Source organism: Mus musculus, chromosome 7, assembly GCF_000001635.26.
Source record: "Mus musculus strain C57BL/6J chromosome 7, GRCm38.p6 C57BL/6J".
NCBI classification, from domain to species: domain Eukaryota; kingdom Metazoa; phylum Chordata; class Mammalia; order Rodentia; family Muridae; genus Mus; species Mus musculus.
In genome coordinates, this window is record NC_000073.6 from 24457044 (window position 1) to 24477127 (window position 20084).

Sequence of the window (20084 nt, forward strand, 5' to 3'; positions counted from 1 at the left end):
ACAGGGTTTCTCTGTGTAGCCCTGGCTGTCCTGGAACTCACTTTGTAGACCAGGCTGGCCTCGAACTCAGAAATCCTCCTGCCTCTGCCTCCCAAGTGCTGGGATTAAAGGTGTGCACCACCGCGCCTGGCTACAGCCTTCTTTTCAAAATCAGGCCTGGTCCTTAAACAGAGACAAGTCGGATTTATGTTGTCCTTTCAGAACCTGTTGGGGGCGGTGTGGATGTTAGAATTAAGGCTGGCAGCTCCGTCGGAATGGTTTTGCCTATTTCACTCAGACCCTGGATTCCATGCCCAGCTCTGCATAAGGCTGGTGTCTTCCCACTGTGAGGTACAGGGCACCCAGCCTGTGAGCTGACAGAGGTAGGGTGTTAAGGGCCCAAGTCTAAGGGGTAGGTGGTTTTTCCTGAGAGAGGAGGCAGAAGTCTGGGTCAGCCATCTTGTCCTACAGACAGTGAGCCCTTGGTTCTGGGTTGGTGGGAAGAAGAAAGAGAGAGAGGAAGGCGCCACCTCCAAGAGAGAACGACCAGCTGTAGGGTCCAATGACCAGCTGCAGGGACTGTAAAGAGGTGTCACCCTCAGAGGTTACCGGGCTGGTCAAGAGGCCAGTGAGGAAAACAGTGGAGGAGACTCTCCCGTCCTGAACTGGAAACGGGTGGGACTTCATTATGTAGTCCAGACCGATCTCAAGCTCCTGATCCTCCTGCCTCAGACTCCTCAGTGCTGGATTTCGGTTTAGACCACAGTTGCTGGGCACAGAGTTCTTTGTGGTAGCACACAGAGAGTCACACAAACCACAGGAAGCCGCTCAACTTTGAGAGGCACACACATCCTGCGTAGAAAGAGAGAGTACTTACGAACATAGCTTGCCTCAGTGTCATGGAAAGACTGGAGCAGGGCAGAGTGTGGAGAACACTGTGTGCAAGAAAGCAGGGGCCTGTGGGAACACACACACATACACACACACACACAAGAAAGAGAGACAGACAGATAGACAAATAATACTGCCTGTCTGTTGGCACCCCAGAAGTGAGAAGAGAGCACTGGCTTCCCTGGAGCTAGCATTTCAGATGGCTGTGCCCTCCCCCAGCCTTGAGTGGGCTGATTTAGACCTTGTTTAAGCCACAGCCGGCTGGCCCACCTAGGGTGGAGTCTTCCGACTTAGGTGAAGTTTATTGCCCTGCCACAAGAAGTCACTACCTGCTGAGGGGCTGAACCTGTTTTCCTGGCCGATCCGATCCGTAGCAAGGAGAGCCTGGCGTGGTGGGGGATGGGCTTCCCCCCCCCCCCCTTTTAAAGTTCAGACTCAAGAAGTAAACTTTGAGCCTTGATCAGAAACTTGTGTTGGTCTCGTTCTTTCTCTCTCCCATCCAGCCCCAGCTTTTCTCTCAGGAACCCAGTTCATGTAGCTGCGGGCAGCTACAGGTGGCTATGAGTTACCCCACGTGAGTACTGAGAACTCTGGAAGAGAAGCAAGCCCTCCTATCCTCTGAGGTATCTGTCCAGCCCCTAGCTAGAATCTTTAAAAAAAAAAAAAAATTAAGGGGTTATTTATTTAATAAGTGTAAGTGTTTTGTACCTGTATGTGCACTAGCTATGTGTCTGGTGTCCAGTGAGGCCTCGGGTCCTCTCGGACCACACCCAGTGCTAATTTTTAAAGAGGTGGGAAGTTGGAGAGATGGCTCGGCAGCTACAGTTGCTCTTACAGATGATCCAGGTATGGTTCGTGTGTGGAACTCCCTGGTTCTAGGGACCCCACTGCCTTCTGTGGCCTCGGCTCTCCCCCCCCCCCCCCGCCCCTCAAACCCAGGACCCAGGGTATCCTAGGCAACGTTTGGCTTCGGACCCTGGGACAAGAGACTGAGGTACGAATTTTACACACCAAAGCAGACCTGGCCTCCAGGTTCTCCGGCATCCCTCAGTCCCTACCTGGCATACCCTGAACTTTCTCGTACACCGGCTGGGCTGCCCTTCCCCCAGGGATTCTTCCTTATATAATCCAGACATTTGGTCTTTCTCTTCACACACACACCCCTTCTCTTCTCTCTTTGTCTCTCTTCCTCTTCCCCCTCCCCATGGCGACTCCCCTGGCTTCAGTCCTTGGGTCCAGTGAACTCGTCCGAGAGCAGCTTCCCAATAAACTTGAATTTAATCTAATCTGGTTTGATTTGGCCCATTTCACGTGCAAGTGCTCTACAACTGAGCGGCACCCCAGCCCGCTCAGACTCTTCTCTCATCTATTGTTTCTCCTTCCCAGGTCATCTCTCCCTCTAACCCTTGGCTCCCTTCACTCCTGACTCTGCTCTCTCTCTCCCTCTCTCTCTCCCTCTCCCTCTTCCTCCCTCTCCCTCTCTCTCTCTCTCCCCTCCCTCTCCCTTCCCCTGTCTCTTTCCTCCTCCCTCTCTTCCTCTCCATCTCCTCTGCCCCCCACTCTCACCTTTATCCCTATATAGTCTTTTTTCCTTCCTCAGGCTGGGGAAGCCCCCACGCGCTGGACCTCGCCCACAACCCAGCAGCAGGGTGAGGCCAGGTGAGTCACCAGAAGGAAGGAGTGGACATTCCTGCAATTTTTCTACACAGGGGATCAGTGACTTGGCACTTTTCTCTCCCTTCCTTCTACTCCTGACTGGAACCTCCCAGAAGTCAGAGTGGTACAAACCCACAGGGAAGGAAGAAGATATGGACAGACAAACAGACAACTGAGGAGGGGACGCAGAAAGAGAGATAGTTATGCAGAGGCAGATAGAGGTGGCATATGCCAGTAATGCCAGCACGCCTAATGCCCCTGTCTCAGCTTCCAGAACTCTGGTGGACAGGTATGGTGGCAACTGGATCCCAAGCTCTGTATGCTAGGCAAACACTGCCCCAACCCAGCCCCAACCAATGTTCAGTCTTCCAAGTAAAGAAACAGAGAACTGTGTTGGCTTATGGTGACACAACCAGGGAGTGGCCCATCCTGGCCACCATCAGCATGACAAACACTGACCTCAGACTCCCAGGCTGGGGCCAGCTTCCCTGTCACATAGCAAGAGCTCTGGCAGGAGGGTAGGGGGAAGGGTTGGGAGAGAGGTTGGGCCAGCTGCCATAAAGCACACCTCTCCCCAGAGGATGAGTGCATTCTGGAGCCAAACGTGAGTGACCATGGCCAGGGGACACAGATTCGTGATCCCCTAAGCACCCACGGTTACATGAACTTCTCAGAGCGACAGCATGAAGTAGGCTGAATCTCACAGCAACTTTCAAAGCTGAGGCTTAGAACAAACTGGGAAAATTCTACTATAGACCTCAGATGCTCTCTGATGATGTTCGTAGCCTTTAGATTGGTAGAAGCTGGGGATGTGTTTGCACACCCCCAAACTATCCAGCAGCTGCCCGAATGTTAGAGCCAACACCGAGAAAAGCAATACATACCTATTTTAAAAAAACATAGGTAGCCTACCATAAATTTGGCTCTGGACCTGTAACATTCCAACTCTACGCTTAGTCAATCAACTTTGTAGAATGTTTTTAAATTTATTTATTATTATATGTAAGTACACTGTAGCTGTCCTCAGACACCCCAGAAGAGGGCATCAGATTGGTATAAGCCACCATGTGGTTGCTGGGATTTGAACTCAGGACCTTTGGAAGAGCAGTCAGTGCTCTTAAATGCTGAGCCATCTCTCCAGCCCCCAGCAAAAGCTTTTCAATTGACAGATTCTAGAGTTAGGAATGAATATGTTCAAGACAACCACCTTCTTATTGAGCATATACTACGCCTGAGGCCCTAAAGCAATCACAGTTTGTTTTCCTCCTCCATATGAAACAGGATCTCTCTCACTTCTCTCAGGGCTCCTCTCAGACCTTTGCTGTCTCAACCTTCCAGATGAGCTTGCAGCACAGAGAGGCTAAGAAAGACACCTGCTAATGATCAGTAAGTCACACAGCCCTCACAGTCTGGGGCCAGCCCCCTACTCTCTCAGTTAGGACCTCTTAGAGGAAAACTTTATTTGGGCATTTTTATTTTTATTTTTCACCTTTTACCTTATCTTGACATTAAATCAAGCCAAGCTGGGTGTGTGGCTCAGTGGTGGAGCCCCTGCCTAGCCTCCCCCAGTGAGGGGTTGGGGTGTGGCTCAGTGGTAGAGCCTCTGCCTAGCCTCCCCCAGTGAGGGGCTGGAGGCGTGGCTCAGTGGTAGAGCCCCTGCCTAGAATCCCCCAATGAGGGGCTGGGGGCATGGCTCAGTGGTAGAGCCCCTGCCTAGAATCCCCCAGTGAGGGGCTGGGGGCGTGGCTCAGTGGTAGAGCCCCTGCCTAGAATCCCCCAGGGAGGGGCTGGGGGCGTGGCACAGTGGTAGAGCCTCTGCCTAGCCTCCCCCAGTGAGGGGCTGGGGGCGTGGCTCAGTGGTAGACTCCTTGTCAATCCTGCAGGAGACCTTGGGTTCCGTGTTTCCCAGCTCAGGCTTCAGTGACTCGGTACTCACAGCAGTGACATCACTACTGTACGGGTGCTACTCATTGCTCTCTGCTCTCTCTGGTTCCCACTCATCAGCCACACTGAGCCGCTCTGAGTGATTCTTTGCCCTCAGGGCTTTTGCGATGACTCTTTCCTCTCCCTCAAAGGCTTTCTGTAGGAATCCACTAGACTTCTTGCACACCTTTCCTGGCTGCCCTCCGCATCACCCTCCCAAAGCAATTAAGCCATTTACCTCTCTCCCTACAGTTTGTTCCTCTTTCAACTTGTTTTTCCCCTGGTTTCCGACTGATGGGAGAGATTAGATAACTAATGTATCCTCCCCATCGTAATGGCAGAGGGTGGCGTCCTTGTGTTTCCTGCTGTGTTCCAGTTCCTGGAACAGTGCCCAGTACCCAGGAGGTCCTTGGTCAGGAGCTGAAGGAATTTTGCCCTCTAGTTTGGCAAGTTAGTGTTCCACATGATTTCCCTACATGGAATTGTACCGCCTCGGCCAAGGATGGTAGCGTGCCCATGATCCAGACTCGGGGGAGACTGAGGCAGGAGGTTCCTGAGTTCAAGGCTGGTCTTCATAGCAAGACTCTCTCTGGAGAAACTCAAATAAAACAAACTTTGAAAACATAAACTCTGATTGGTAAGAAATAGCCAAGGCTAGAGAGGATTCTAACCCTTGCTATTTGGTTGTCTTCCTTTCTCCATCATAGTCTCTCTCTCTCTCTCTCTCTCTCTCTCTCTCCCTCATCCCTCCTTCTCCCTCCCTCTCTCCCTCCGTTCCTCCCTCCCTCTTTCCCTCCCTCCTTTTTTGAGACTGCATCTTACTATGTATGGAAGGGGCAGAGTTTCTTGAACTATGGAAGAGGAAGGGCTGGGGGGGGGGGGCGGGGGCGGGGCGGGGGGAGGCGAGGCAACCCCTGGAGCTGACTCACTCTTTAGCAAACAGTGGGAGGAGCCCTAGGGTCACAAAACTGTCTTCTTCCCCTCGGTCAGTCTAGAGCAGAGGTGAAGGAAGAACCCATGGGACTCCCAAGGCGGCTGCTGCTGCTGCTGTTGCTGGCGACTACCTGTGTCCCAGGTAAGAGCTGCGTGGTGGCACCGGGCGTGAGCTAGAGGAGGATGGCCCAGCGCTCCACCCTTCTATCCAGCTATTCTCCGGGTGTGTTCTCAGGCTCCACGTGGCACAGTCAGACTCCCGCAGGCATTCATTTAGTAAACGCTGATCCCTGGTGCACAGTGCCTGGCACACTGGAGGACGCGGAGGAACAGAGAGGTTAAGAAGCTGGTCCAAAGCCTCACAGCTAGGGGTTGAATGATAACTGGACATGTGACCTCACAGCCACTCCCCACAGTGTTTTGGTCTGTGTGGGGATCCCACTTTGGGACAAGACAGGGGCTCAGGGGTCTACATCTCAAAGGTCCACAGAGTTCAGCGGGAGCCCAGGGCCTGTCCCTCGAATACACTTGTCTTTTACTATGTTATGTCCTCAGCCTTCTTCCTCCAGGAAATGCGGGGGAAATGGTGTTGAGAAAGTAGAGGGAAATGGGGAAGGAATTGAGTCAGGGTTTGGCACGGTGAATAACTCGGAAAGCCCTCTCTAGTCCGCGGGAGACCGGAGATGATTAATGGGGTGGGAAAAGATCTCTGGCGGGGCCTGGGTGGTCTGGGAGCTAGAGGGGGGAGGGGTGGGGGTGCAAAGGGGAGGGGCTCTTGTTGAAGAAAGGATATCTGGCACAAAGGGACCGGCTCTAAATTGCAGACCGGATCTCGGGGCTCAGACAGGACAGTTCTTACTGTGAAATCCAACCCCGGGAGGAGGGGACCCTGGAGTGGGGCTGCCACCTGGGGTCAAAACTGGCTGTGTGGTTCAGGACAGTTACTTAGCCTTTCTGTTCCTGGAACTTGTCTGGGAAATGGGGGCCAGACTAAGGCTAGGCTGGTGCAAAAGTTCTGATTAGAAACTGGGCAGTCGGGGGCTGGAGAGATGGCTCAGTGGTTAAGAGCACGGACTGCTTTTCCGAAGGTCCTTAGTTCAAATCCCAGCAACCACATGGTGGGTCACAACCATCTATAATGAGATCTGACGCCCTCTTCTGGTGCATCTGAAGACAGCTACAGTGTACTTACACATAATAATAAATAAATCTTTAAAAAAAAAACGAAAAAAAAAACTGGGCAGTCTGAGGCGGGGGGCTATAACATTGGCGAGACGTGGCCTAGGTGAAGACCTGCAGGAGGGACTTCGGTCCTGGGGTGGGACAAACGTTTGGGGGCTGAGGTGGGTCTTTGAAAGTGGTTCTCAACCTTCCGAATGCTATGATCCTTTAATACAACTCCTCACAGTTTGGTGACCTCCGACCATAAAATTATTTTTGTTGCTACTTCATAACTGTAATTTTGCAACTGTTAGAAATCTTCATGTAAATATCTGATGGGCAGAATATCGGATATATGACCCCTCCTGAGGGTGAGAACAGCTGGGCTGTGTGCTGTTAAGCCCCGGCAGGGCTAGTCTACCAAGAACAGAGTAGAGTGTGATGGGAAAATAGCCTTAATTCCAAGGCAGGTGGATTTCTGACTTTAAGGCCAGCCTGGTTTACATAAATAGTGACCAGCCATAAATAGTGAAAACATTTCAGAAATATTTAATAAAATAATATAAAGGTAGGAAGAGAATTTAGGGAAGGAGCCAGAGTATGGGAACTAGCGTCTAGAAGGAAGCATTAAGCATGGTTAAGGAAGCCAGGGGCAGGGCTAGAATATTGGGCAGAACTGGAGACTCTGAGACAGGCAGGAGCTACGGGCTGGGACTAGAACCTAGGAGAGTGTCGGGGAAGGGGGAGAGAATGTTTTTGGAGGTAAGCTCAGTTGATTATCTTGGAGGGCTACTGGGCAGGGTTAGAGCTTCAGGAGGAAAGATTCATGTCTTGGAGAGAATCCTGAGGAGTAGCTAAGGAAGAGGATGGAATGGGTGGACAAGGGATAAAGATCCAATGTCCAGAGCTGACCAAGTAGAGAGGACACAGGACCTAAATGGGACCCAGGGTAGAAAGTCCTTTCAAGAACTAGAAAGAAGGTGTTGGGGATTTAGCTCAGTGGTAGAGGGTTTGCCTAGCAAGCGCAAGGCCCTGGGTTTGGTCCTCAGCTCTGGAAAAAAAAAAAGACAAAAAGAACTAGAAAGAAGAAGAGTTAGAGGTTGGGAGATGGGGCGGGGGGGGGGGGGTCGCATGCCTTTGATTCAAGCATTAGGGAGACAGAAGTGGGTGGATTTCTGTGAGTTCAAGGCCTCCATCCTGGTCTACAGAGCAAGTTTCAGGAAAGTCAGGGTAACACAGAGAAACCTTGTCTTGGAAAAAAAGGAAGGAAGGGGGCAAAAGTGCAGAGTTAGAATGAATGGCAGGTGATGCCTGTCTGTAATCCTCACACACAGGAGGATGAGGCAGGAGGATTGCTGTGAGTTTGAGGTCAGCTTGGACTATATAGATCTTAGAGAGAGGGAGTGGACCATGGGCAATCAGGGCACAATGCATGCATCCAAGGGGAACAGGCCTAGATCAGTTTCACACCATGGTGGGGTGGGAGGCAGACCCTGGCCATCACCTCTGACTCCTCTCCTCTCCTCTCCTCTCCTCTCGCCCAGCCTCCCAGGGCCTGCAGTGCATGCAGTGTGAGAGTAACCAGAGCTGCCTGGTAGAGGAGTGTGCTCTGGGCCAGGACCTCTGCAGGACTACCGTGCTTCGGGAATGGCAAGGTGAGGCTGACCACCCCCCCAACAACCGATAGCAAACAATAGGCCAGGAAACCATCTCTCTCCAGATTGTAAAGATATACAAAAGTTTAAACGTCTAACAAGGGTGGAGAGGCAGCCCGGCATTTAAGACCAGCCGCTCTTCTCTTCCAGAGGCCTGGAGTTCAGTTCAGGTAGCCAGCCAGATGGGGTGACTCACAACCACCCATGACCCCCAGCTCCGGAAGGAGAGCCAAGGCTCTCACACACCCACAGATGCATAACTAAACACCTGTTGATCTTGTAAAGGACCGAGATTCATTCACAGCATCCACCTGGTGGCTCACCTGCTCCTCGGGCAGCAAGCATGGGTGTGGTACATAGATGTACATGCAGGCAAAACTCTCGTGCACACAAAGTAATAAACCCAAGAGAATTGTTTACAGTGTTGGTGCAACCCTGGCGATGGGGATAAATTGGCTGTGTGCAACTCAGATAAATATTTTTTGCTTTGTTTTTGGGATTGGCGGTGGTGGGGTGGTGTTTAGTTTGGTGGTTGTTGCTTGGTCTTGAGTTTTTATTTTGTTTTGTTGTAAGACAGGGTCTCACATAGCTCAAGCTAGCCTTAAACCTGTACTGTAGCCAGTGATGACCTTGAACATGTGGTCCTCCTGCCTGAAACTCCTAAGGTAGAGATCATAGATGTCACCACCACGCCTGAACTGGGATGTCTGAGTTCAAGGCCAGCCTGATCTACAAAGTGAGTTCCAGGACAGCCAGGGCTATACAGAGAGACCTAGTCATGAAAAAACCAAAACCAAACAAACAGATAAACAAACAAACAAACAAAAACAAGAAAAGCAAACAGGGCTAGAGAAACCGCTGAGCAGGCTAATGCACTTGCCACCAAGCCCCATAACCTGAGTTTGACCTCCTGGAAGGAGAACACTGACTTTGAAAATGTCCTCTGACCTCCACAAGAGCACACAAGCACACACGTGCACACACAGACACAAATATGTACACACATGCACATATACACATACATAAACATACACACACAAAATAAATAAAGTTAAAATAAAAGCTGGACACATTGGTACACACCTGGAACTCTATTACTAGGGAGATTGAGGCAGGATCCCGACCGGACCAGGCTATGTAGCAAGATCCTATCCCAAAAAAGTCTAATTAATTAATCAGTGTATTTGTTTTACTTTTTTTTTCCCATTAAATGCACCTCCCCTCTGGTTTCATTCACCTTGGGATAGATCCTGAAAATCCACGTGACGTGTACAGGGGAAGGGAGGATCATTCTAGAAGATAACAGAGTGGGCTCAAGCAAGAAGAAAGGCTCACAAGGGTTGGCCCTGGAGATGAGTGACTCTGCGGCCAGGAGTGTCATGGGCTGGCTGGACCTTGGAGCTTCTGAGGGACTAAAGCTGTTTTCCTCACAGATGATAGAGAGCTGGAGGTGGTGACAAGAGGCTGTGCCCACAGCGAAAAGACCAACAGGACCATGAGTTACCGCATGGGCTCCATGATCATCAGCCTGACAGAGACCGTGTGCGCCACAAACCTCTGCAACAGGCCCAGACCCGGTGAGTCGGGCGTCCTTGCCACCCCTAGCCAAAGCCCATCACCACCCCAATTCTATCCCCAGACCTGCATTACCCCAGTCTGTTCCTCACCCCGGCCCGAATCCATCTATAGCCCTACCCAAATTTCACACCTGCCCCCATCAGTGTCCCAAGACATCTCCCTCCCCCATGTCGAAATAGCCGGACACCCAGTGGTTTTGTTGGGTTGAAATGATATAGCTAGCCCAGGCTGGCTAGAAAAGAAGAACTTCCTGCCTCAGCTTCCTGAGTACTGAAACTGGGGGTGTGACTCAGTGCTGGAGCCCCTGCATGTGTGACATCTTAGTTTTCTTCCCCAACACCCTTTTTGAAAATGAGGATTTCTGACTCGGAAAGCATGGTGAGCGTGTGGAGAGAAAGGAGAAGCTTCCATGAACCTTTTGCCTGAGCATCGTGGCTTTAGGCTGCGGTCAGTAGTCGGGAGACGGAAGGGGAGGAAGGAACTCCACTCCTTGTGTTTTTTTTCTTCACTGTCTGGTCCTGGATGGACATTGATTATGGGACAGTCCTGGGGTCCTCATGAGGGAAGGGACGGCCTTTCTGCCTGCTTTATCTTCTTCCTCTGCCGTACCTACTGACTGTCCTAAACTCACTCTGTAGACCAAGCTAGCCTCAAACTCACAGGTCCCGTGCCTCCACCTCGAGTGCAGAGATTAAAGGTGTATGTCACCACGCCTGGCTTATTTGTTTCTTAGATAACCCTCTCTGGCATTGACCTTCCCATATCCCTATGGAATACCTTGAATGCCCGGTTCTCTGTCACCACCTCCTGAGTGCTGGGATCCCAGCCATGGGCTCCCTCGGTGTTGGAGAGAGAACCCGGAGCTCTGTGCATGCGAGGCAAATACTCCACCAACTGAGCCACATCCCTAGACCCTCTTCCCTAATTTTTATATCCCCCTCCCACTTCTGTTTTTGACAAATGATTCTGCCCTTAGCAGGGAGGACTGATGAGAGGGGAGCTAGAGTGGAGAAATGGACATGGGTGGATAATGTAGCCTGCACCCAGACAGGGGTGTTCACTGAGCTGGGATAGAATTGTCTTGATGGATGGATTACCTTTGGCAGGTGATAAGGGGAATTTAGTGGCATGGGACCTGCACACTGAGGCTTCTTTTCTGGGTGTGATAGAGACTCTTATGTCAGGGCAATGCTTCCAAGGGCGGCGGCTTATAAAGCTGGGCAGATGACAGCCAGTGATTTGAGGTCTCTGAAGAGCACAAAGCAAAGGCAGGAACTTGGGGCCCTGTGATCTTTAGAAGAGAGAAGCCAGACACAGAGAGTGTCACAGGTGTCACGCTTGTGTTCCAACTCACCAGCTCAGCTCTGTTAAAGCAGACAGAGCCATGAAGAGAGAGTCCTGAGACTGAGGCAACAGGCTCAGGCTGGGTGGCAGTTTTCCCTCCCGTTTTTTTGGCAAGTGTACGCGCAAAAAAGAACAACAGGAGCGGAGCTGGAGAGGTGCGGGTATCCATTTTAGATCCCCTGAGAGCCAGCCAGGAGGTGAAGAACAGACCCTGATTGATAAAAAGGAACAGAAGAAAATAACTTAGAGCTGTGTGTGTGTGTGTTATCATGTATGTGTCAGTGTTGTGTGTATGTGTATGGTGTCGGTGCAAGAGCATGTGGTGTGTGTATGGTGTGTGCATGGATGTGTATATGTATGTGGTGTGTGTGCATGTGAATGTTTATGTGTGTGCATATGTGTACATGTCTGTGAGTGTGTGTGTGTGCATGTGTGTATATGTGTGACTGCATTGTCTGTGGATGTATGTGTATGTGTGTGAGTGCATTATCTGTGTGTGTGTGTGTGTGTGTGGTGTGTATATATGTGTGTGTGCACAAAGAGGCCAGAGGAAGACAGCAGCTGTTCTACTCTGTCATTCCGTACCTAATTCTATTCAGAGAGGGTCTCACTGAGCCTGAAGCTAGACTGGCAGCCAGCAAGTCCAAGGGTCCCTCCCAACTCTGCCTACCCAGACCAGGGATTACAGGACACTGGCTCCATGGTTTTTACATTAGTTTTGGGGTCAAACTCATGTTTGTCTAGCAAGCACCAAAGAGCTGTAAAGAAAAGAGCTGCAGCCTGGCATGGTGGCACACACCTATTATCCCAGAACTTGAGAGAACATAATAGAAGGATTTCCATAAGTTGGAGGCCAGCCTGGTCCACCTAGCAGATTCCAGAATGCAGACTGAACCCTAGTCAAAAAAATTAAAAAATTAAAAAAGCATATGTACCTCATCGTTTGGGAAATGGGAAGGGAATTCCACACAGGACATGCTAGCTCTGGCCAGAGACTTCCCCATCACACACACATCGGATACCCCCAGTACCCTGTCACCTCATGACTGTATTGCTGAGGAAGAATTCAAAATGGAGCACCACAGCTCTGGGTTGGCTCACTGGTTCAATTTGTTCTTCTAGAAGACCCAGGTTCAGTTCCCGGCACCTACATCAGGCTGCTCACAGAAGTCTGTAACTCCAGTTCTGTGTGTGTTGCCCTCTTCTGGTCATCTCTGGTACTGCATGCACATGGTGCACAGACAATACATGCCAGCAAAACACCACACACATAAAATAAAACGAAGGGGAAGAAAACTAAAAGCCATTTTTTCTCTTGAGAGCCAAGTTGGAATCCCCTCCAAAGTTAATTTATTAATCTCTTCCAAAAGCAGTGTGTGCATATGACGTGGCAGCTTCTCACTAGCTTCCTGCCTTAAAGGTGCATCCCCTAACACTCTGCCACACTAAAGACCAATTAAAACATATGGCCCTCTGGGAGACAAACCACACCCAACCATGGCAGAGGCAGATAGAGACTCAGGTGAGTGAAGCCAAGAAAACCAAGAGGCACCTGAGTACACAGGTCTGGAAGTCAGATATTTGTTTTTAGTACCACAAATGGAAGGTAGAGTCTTGGGAGTCCTAGTTCTGTACTGCTGAGCCATGCCCACAGCCCAGGCTCCACCACTGAGCCATGCCCCTAGCCCAGTTTCTCACTAGGGAATCCTCCTGCCTCAGCCTCCCAAGTGCTTTTCTCCACCAAGAAAAAAGTTACACCACTGGTGAGATTTAGCAATGAGTAATTAAATTTTAAAAAAATGGGGGCACTAAGCAGATTCCTGAAGGTCACATGACCCGTACTTAGAAGAGCATCCTGGGAAGAAGTATTCAAAATGAAACCCCCCCCATCCCACCCCCTGCCAAGAGGGGTGGGACAGACAGCGTGGCTGTGCTGGAAATTCCTGTTTTGATTTTTTTTCCCCCAAGACAGGGTTTCTCTGTATAGCCCCTGGCTGTCCTGGAACTCACTTTGTAGACCAGGCTGGCCTCAAACTCAGAAATCCGCCTGCCTCTGCCTCCCAAGTGCTGGGATTAAAGGCGTGCGCCGCTACCACCACCCGGCTTTTTTTTTTTTTTTTTTTTTTTTTTTTTTTTTTTGCCCCAGTCTTCCTGTGTACTCCAGGCTATCCTCAAATTTGCAATCTTCTAGCCCCAGCCAAAGTCCACCAAAAGTCCAGGGATTACGGGAATGTAGCACCATGCCTGAAGAAGTTCTGCTTTTGGTTTTCGTGGAAGTTTGTGGGAAGAGGCGGGCTGTGGGCCTTTTAGGCATTTTTCTTTGAATGAGATAGATGAGTTGGCTCTGGATGGAGTGATTCACCTAATTGCCTTGCGCCTGCCAGTGGACTGACTCAGCTCAGACACAGCTCTGATCTCCTGGGTCAGGAAGGAGAGGCCGTGCCAGGCTACAGGATGGTGTGAGCCAACGCCTGGGCAAGGGATGACATGGTGTTTCCAGGGAAAACCATCCAGTTGGCCTCAGTTAGAAGCTTTGAGCAAAACAAGATTACCATGGATCCATCAAGTGAGGCTTTGGCCTTTCGGGTCATCCATCAGTGAGTGATAATTTGTGATTCCAGGTAGACTGTCTTGGAAATAAAGGCAAAGCTAAGAGATAGTTCTGTTCCATGAGATAGCTGGAGATAACGGATTCTGTATTATGGTTACATTGTGAGACCTTGTATCAAAAAAGGGGGAGGGGCTACTAATACAACACAGTAGTAGAGCCCCTGCCTAGAATCCCCCAGTGAGGGGCTGGGGGCGTGGCTTAGTGGTAGAGCCCCTGCCTAGAATCCCCCAGTAATAGGTTGGGGGTGTGGCTCAGTGGTAGAGCCCCTGCCTAGAATCCCCCAGTGAGGGGATGGGGGCGTGGCTCAGTGGTAAAGCCCCTGCCTAGAATCCCCCAGTGAAGGGCTGGGGGCGTGGCTTAGTGGTAGAGCCCCTGCCTAGAATCCCCCAGTGAAGGGCTGGGGGCGTGGCTTAGTGGTAGAGCCCCTGCCTAGAATCCCCCAGTGAGGGGCTGGGGGCGTGGCTCAGTGGTAGAGTCCCTGCCTAGAATCCCCCAGTGAGGGGCTGGGGGTGTGGCTTAGTGGGAGAGTCCCTGCCTAGAATCCCCCAGTGAGGGGCTGGGGGCGTGGCTTAGTGGTAGAGCCCCTGCCTAGAAGAGGTGCTATTTAGGAATGATGCAGAATGAGGAGGAGTTGGGAAAGACCAGGAATAAAGGAAGGGTGTTCTAGACAGAGACAACAGACTATCAAGAAGTCTGGTGCTGCTCAGGGTCTATGTGCTAAGACTGTGGAGCCAGTATGGAAGAGAGCTTGGGAGAGGCTGGCACTTGGAGATGGGGCAGGACAGGTGGCAGGGACCCAGTCCTCAGTGGGCCTGGAATGCCACACTCATGTGCTTGGCTGTTAATCTAACAGTAGGGAGCTCTGGAAGGGTTTTGAGCAGAGGAGAACTGGATTAGATGTGCTTTAAAGACTTCATTTTAGGGCCATTTGAGAGGAACTGGAGTGGAGATGGGCGTGGCTAGAACCACGTAGACGCTCGTATTGAGGAGTACCAAAGGCGGGAAAGGACAGGATTCATTCTAGAAGGACTTGGGATAAGTAGGCTTGGTGATTGGCTGCCAGGTTCAGAGTGGAGTTCTCTGCAGGACCTGGCCGCCAACACGCCACTCTCTCCTCTTCCTAGGAGCCCGAGGCCGTGCTTTCCCCCAGGGCCGTTACCTCGAGTGTGCGTCCTGCACCTCTTTGGACCAGAGCTGTGAGAGGGGCCGGGAGCAAAGCCTGCAATGCCGCTATCCTACAGAGCACTGTATTGAAGTGGTGACCCTCCAGAGCACAGAAAGTAAGCTCCCATCTGCTGGGCAACTCCTAGTAGAGATCTTCAAGTCCTGGGAGCAGAGCGCAAGCAAGAGACAACTGAATCCACACACAGTCACGGGACCAACATTCTCAGTGACTGGAAGTTCCCGGTCACTGGATCAGCTTGGGAGTGACCAGGAACCCAGCTACCTTATCATGTCTCCCATATTGCTTTCGTTCTGATGACTGCCTCATGGCACAGTATGGCCACCATAATTCCAGACTTGGTGTCCACATTCCAGAGAGAAGAAAAGGGGAAAGAAGGGCCCCAAAATTCCTTTGTTTTGTAAGGGTTTTCTTTCTAGAAATCCCAGAAACGCATAAGGATCTATTTATCGTTCGGGCCTCCTTTATCTATAACAAAGGGGAAAAGGAACACGAAGCCCTTTGGCTAAGGATGAAGTTACCCTAAGTAGCAAGGGCCTCTGATAAAAGGGGTGTGCGCAAGGGGGCAAATCAACACCCAGCCCCTTACCAGGATCTGCCCTCTGCCTTCTGCAGGGAGCTTGAAGGATGAGGACTACACCCGAGGCTGTGGCAGTCTTCCCGGATGCCCAGGCACAGCAGGTTTCCATAGCAACCAGACCTTTCACTTCCTGAAGTGTTGCAACTACACCCACTGCAATGGTGGCCCAGGTGAGGAGCAGGAAAGATGAAGTGGACATTCCTGTCTCTTTCTACAACTCTCTCTCCTCACTCTCTCCTAAGTCCGTTCAAACAGCATAAGTATCGCCTCTCCTGGAGGTCTGCCCTGACTTGCAAATCTGCTACTGAGTCACTCAATTCTCCATGCCCCAGCTCTGCCCACTCTGGGTGGGGACTGTCTGCTGACAAAGCTGTGTGTCCTGAGATTACAGAGCCAGGCTGTCCAAGCCACCGTGATATCCCAACACAGCATGAGGTTAAGGTCAAGGAAACCATTTCATAGCAATCTCGTAGAAATATAGCTCTTCTATAAACCGAGCTGGAGAGGTGGCTCAGTGGTTAAAGGCACTGGCTGCTCTTGCAGAGGACCGACCAGGTTTGAGTCCCCGTGCCCACCCAGCTCACATCTGTAACCACAGTTCCAGGGCATCTGGTGCCCTCTTCTGGACACCATGGGCATTGCATGCATATGGAACATAGACACCGGTGCAGGCAAGAACTCATACACATAAAATAAATAAATGTGCTTAAAATTGTTAATGTTCTGCAAAACCCTGCTTTTGATTCCTGGGGCAGGCGGTTGAAGCCAGGGTCTTACACATTTCAGCAAGGTCCTCAGACTTGTCAGAAGGCATCTTCACTCACTGAGCCATCTCAGTCCTAAACTTACTATTTCATATTAATTAATTTGAACCTAAATACAATCTCAGTACGCCAGAGGTGGAGCTTCAAAGGTTCAAAGCTGTCTCCTATACAGTGAGTTCCAGGGCTAGCCCAGCTACATGAGACCCTATCACTTTCCACAGTAATAGACATTGTTTGTACTGAAGGCTGAAGAGATGGCCCAGCACCATCTACTAAGAGTAGATACCAGATCTGGAGTCAGTTCCCAGCACCCATGGTGGAACAGCTCACAATTACCTGTAACTCCAGCTCCAAGGGATCTGATGACACACATACTTATAGTTTTCAAATTTGTATTGTGTGTATGAGTGCACACGAGCGCACATGAGCATACCGTAGTTTAATTGTAGGAGTCAGAAGACAACTTTAAGAAGTCATTTCTCACTTCCCACCATGTGGGTCTTGGGGCCTGAACTCAGATCATCACACTTGGCTGCAAGCTCCTCTGCCTGCTTAGCCATCTCATTAGCTCGAGGACTATATTTAACAATAATTCATTTAAACCTTAAGAAACACAGGTAGCCAGTGGATACTACAGTGAACAACTCTGTTTAGTAACTTTTTAGAGAGTGGGGCCTGTTTGATAATACATAGTTTGTTAGGGTCCACCATCAGTTGCCTAGCTAGATGTGAGTGGAGTTCAACCCTGGAGAACCAAATGCCAAAAGAATGCAGTTCCTGGGCATGACCATCAGGTGGCGCCCTATCACCTCAGGCTGAGTGTGGGCAGATGGATGGCTGCATAGACCCAGTGCTCATCTTCGTTCCCTGTCGTTTTTTTTTTTTTTTTTTTTTTTTCCATCTTTAAGTTCTGGATCTTCAGAGCTTTCCACCGAATGGCTTCCAGTGTTACAGCTGTGAGGGGAACAATACCCTTGGGTGTTCCTCCGAAGAGGCGTCTCTCATCAACTGCCGGGGACCAATGAATCAGTGCCTGGTGGCTACAGGCTTAGATGGTGAGGCCCTGTGGGAGCTGGAAGGGGACCCACTGAGGCACTGAGCGCTGATAAGACTGATTGACAGATGGTCCGGTTGGATCTTCCTATGGTAAAGGCGACACTTTAGCTGGGGATGGTGGTACACAGTTTACTCCCAGCACTTGGGAATCAGAGGTAGGTGGATCTCTGGGTTTGAGGACAGCCTGGTCCATACAGAGAGGCCCTGTCTGGGGGGTGGGGAGGAGGCGGTGTCTACCTGCAAAAAGGACAAATTGCAACAAGAGAGTTTGCCTCTGTGGAGCCAACAAGAATAATACACTTCATTACACCCTAATGTTTCTCTTTGAGACTGGGTCTTACTCTGTCGCCCTGGCTGCCCTGGAACTCACTCTGTAGACCAGGCTGGCGTCAAACCGAGAGATCTGCCTGCCACTGCCTTCTGAGTGCTGGGATTAAAGGTGTGCACTACCATAGCTGGTCTCATAAATAATAGTTTTGATGGGGGGGGGGTGCCTGTGTTTTTCATAATGAAAAAGTGCAAAGAGAGTGCTGTCATTGTTTACTGTGTGGCAACCCTCTTCCCGTCTGGCTCTAATAGCAGACAGCTGGTCCCCGGCTCTGCTTTCGTGTTCCGCCTGTTGCAATATCATGTCCTGGGGTTTCTCTGGAAAAGTATCTCTTGTACACACAAAAAGCTTGGAAGGGCCAAATGACATCTCAGTGTTACTATGAAATCAATCCTGGTGTGAGTCTGAGGCACTGCCAGGGGTTCCTGGAACACACTTTGGGAAGCCCTGCTCCCAACAGGGAACTGGTGGTTGGCGATGGCGTCCACCACCAGGAGCCTGTCACTTTCCTGAGAATTCTTACTCGGACTCACCGACTCTTCTTTTTCCTCAGTGCTGGGAAACCGGAGTTATACCGTAAGAGGCTGCGCCACGGCTTCCTGGTGCCAAGGCTCCCACGTGGCAGACTCCTTCCCGACCCACCTCAACGTCTCTGTCTCCTGCTGCCACGGCAGCGGCTGTAACAGCCCCACAGGGGGCGCCCCCAGGCCAGGCCCTGCTCAACTCAGCCTCATTGCCTCTCTGCTCCTGACCCTCGGACTATGGGGCGTCCTCCTCTGGACCTGACTCCTGAGCCGGCAGCCCTGGCTGGACCCAGGGTCTTTTGACTCCCTCCCCCCTGCTCCATCTTTGAGGATGTGTGTGCCCTCGTGTTGTCTTCTTTGGACCTCAGTTTTTCCATGAACCAGAAGAGAATTGGAACAAGGGCTGCGGGCAGCAGGGGCCTCTTAGTTGAGATAATATTGTTGCTGTTATTATTATTATTATCATTGTTATTGCTCTAATTTATTATATAAATATATATATAAAAGATTTTTGTACCAGTGAACAAGGTTGGGTCTCCCCACTGTCACATTTAGCTTGGGAAGATGAGAGCAGCAGGGAATTGTTTTTTTGTTTGTTTGTTTGTTTGATTGATTGATTGATTTTTGCTTTGAGACAGGATCTCACCATGTAGCCCTAGCTGCCCTGGAACTTACTTTATAGACCAGGCTAGCCTAAAACTCACAGAGACCCACCTGCCTCTACCTCCTCAGTGCTTTGATTAAAGGTGTGTACCACCATGCCTGGCTAGGTCTCTTACTGAACCCCAGAGCCCACTGGTTTGACTATGCAGGTTGAGAGGATGCTGCAGATCGTCCTGTCTCCCAAGCACGATAACCACAGAGGTACTAAGACTGTCTGGTTTTTTTGTTTTGTTTTGTTTTGTTTTGTTTTGTTTTTTTTAAATGGGTACAGGGGATCTGAACTCAGGTTCTCCTATTTCTGGAGCCAAGTACTGTATCCACAAAGCTGTCTTCCCAGCCCCCCAGTCTATATCATTGCTGATGCCTTCCACGGGGGTGGGGGAAGGGGGTGGGGGGGCGGGGAGCCAAGGCTATATTTCCCATCATGCCCTGCAGCAGAGAGCCAAAGATGACGTTGTATGAGATGCTTCCTAGTTGAAATAGAAAATAGTCTCACCGTGATGCCTCGCAAAAGACACCGAGGCTAAGGCTTCCTTTCCCATGATGCCTTGCAGTGGGACTCAGAATGTAGAAATGGCCTCACAAGGTCCTATTCTACGGTTTGTATTAGGCCTCAGTCTCTCAGGCTCCTGAGTTGGTCTTACAGGATCTTTAGCTGCAAGAGATAAAATCGCTTTGTGCTGACTTAAGCAGAAACTGTTATTGGAAGTTAGAATCTAGGCAAAGTCCTGGGTCTCCTGGGGTTTGCTGGGGACAAGAAAGAACCTGTGTAAACCAGAAAAGACTCCCTCCTGCTGATTCTGTCCCTCCCTACCCTTGCACACATGCCTACCCGCGTGGGGGGGGGGGGGCAACAAGAGGTCGACCTCAGTCATCTTGCTCAGGAGCACCCATCTTGGATTTAAGACAATGGTCCCCGTTGCTCACTGGCCTGGAGCTCAGACTACCTACTTTTGACTTCCCACATAGTAGACAGAAACACCTACCGTGGAGCTAAAGACCAAAACCACTTCAATTCCTTTTTCCAGGTTCTCACATTTTAGCTAAAGGATCCACCAGTTCTGCCCACGGCTCCCCTCTGCTTGGGGCCAGGGAAGGTCACCTCATCCCGCAGTTCTCACGATCTACGGCCCACTCACTGGGGAGCCAGGAAACAGACCCTGTGGGAGGGATCCTGCCACAAGTAAGAAGGAGTAACTGGAGAGAAAAGCCAAGAAAGTTCCCATCACTTAGAATGTTCTAGTTGGCAAGCAAG

The 20084-nt window shown here is 50.6% G+C and overlaps 1 protein-coding gene across 3 annotated transcripts; it reads left to right on the plus strand.

The window, feature by feature from the left end:
* Window positions 1-3893: 3893 nt before the first annotated feature.
* On the plus strand, window positions 3894-18927 carry Plaur (plasminogen activator, urokinase receptor). 3 transcript variants are annotated; one of them, XM_006539640.4, is made up of 8 exons: window positions 3894-3912; window positions 5440-5524; window positions 8088-8198; window positions 9632-9775; window positions 14856-15011; window positions 15530-15664; window positions 17167-17313; window positions 18196-18927. In XM_006539640.4, exons 2-8 carry the CDS (start codon window positions 5467-5469, stop codon window positions 18426-18428), a joined length of 984 nt encoding a protein of 327 aa, XP_006539703.1. In that variant the 5' UTR covers window positions 3894-3912; window positions 5440-5466; the 3' UTR covers window positions 18429-18927. The 3 variants fall into 3 exon arrangements, with proteins under 3 accessions (XP_006539703.1, XP_006539702.1, NP_035243.1); XM_006539639.4 differs by lacking the exon at window positions 3894-3912 and adding an exon at window positions 4901-5086; NM_011113.4 differs by lacking the exon at window positions 3894-3912 and having other exon boundaries at window positions 18196-18925.
* Window positions 18928-20084: the final 1157 nt, after the last annotated feature.

What these genes read in the sequence shown, in the direction of transcription:
- Plaur (XM_006539640.4), top strand. Translation starts at nt 5,467, where the DNA reads ATGGGACTCCCAAGGCGGCTGCTGCTGCTGCTGTTGCTGGCGACTACC. An exon ending in CGTGCTTCGGGAATGGCAAG is followed by an intron (nt 8,199 to 9,631) that starts GTGAGGCTGACC and finishes TTTTCCTCACAG; the next exon opens with ATGATAGAGAGCTGGAGGTG. An exon ending in GACCCTCCAGAGCACAGAAA is followed by an intron (nt 15,012 to 15,529) that starts GTAAGCTCCCAT and finishes TGCCTTCTGCAG; the next exon opens with GGAGCTTGAAGGATGAGGAC.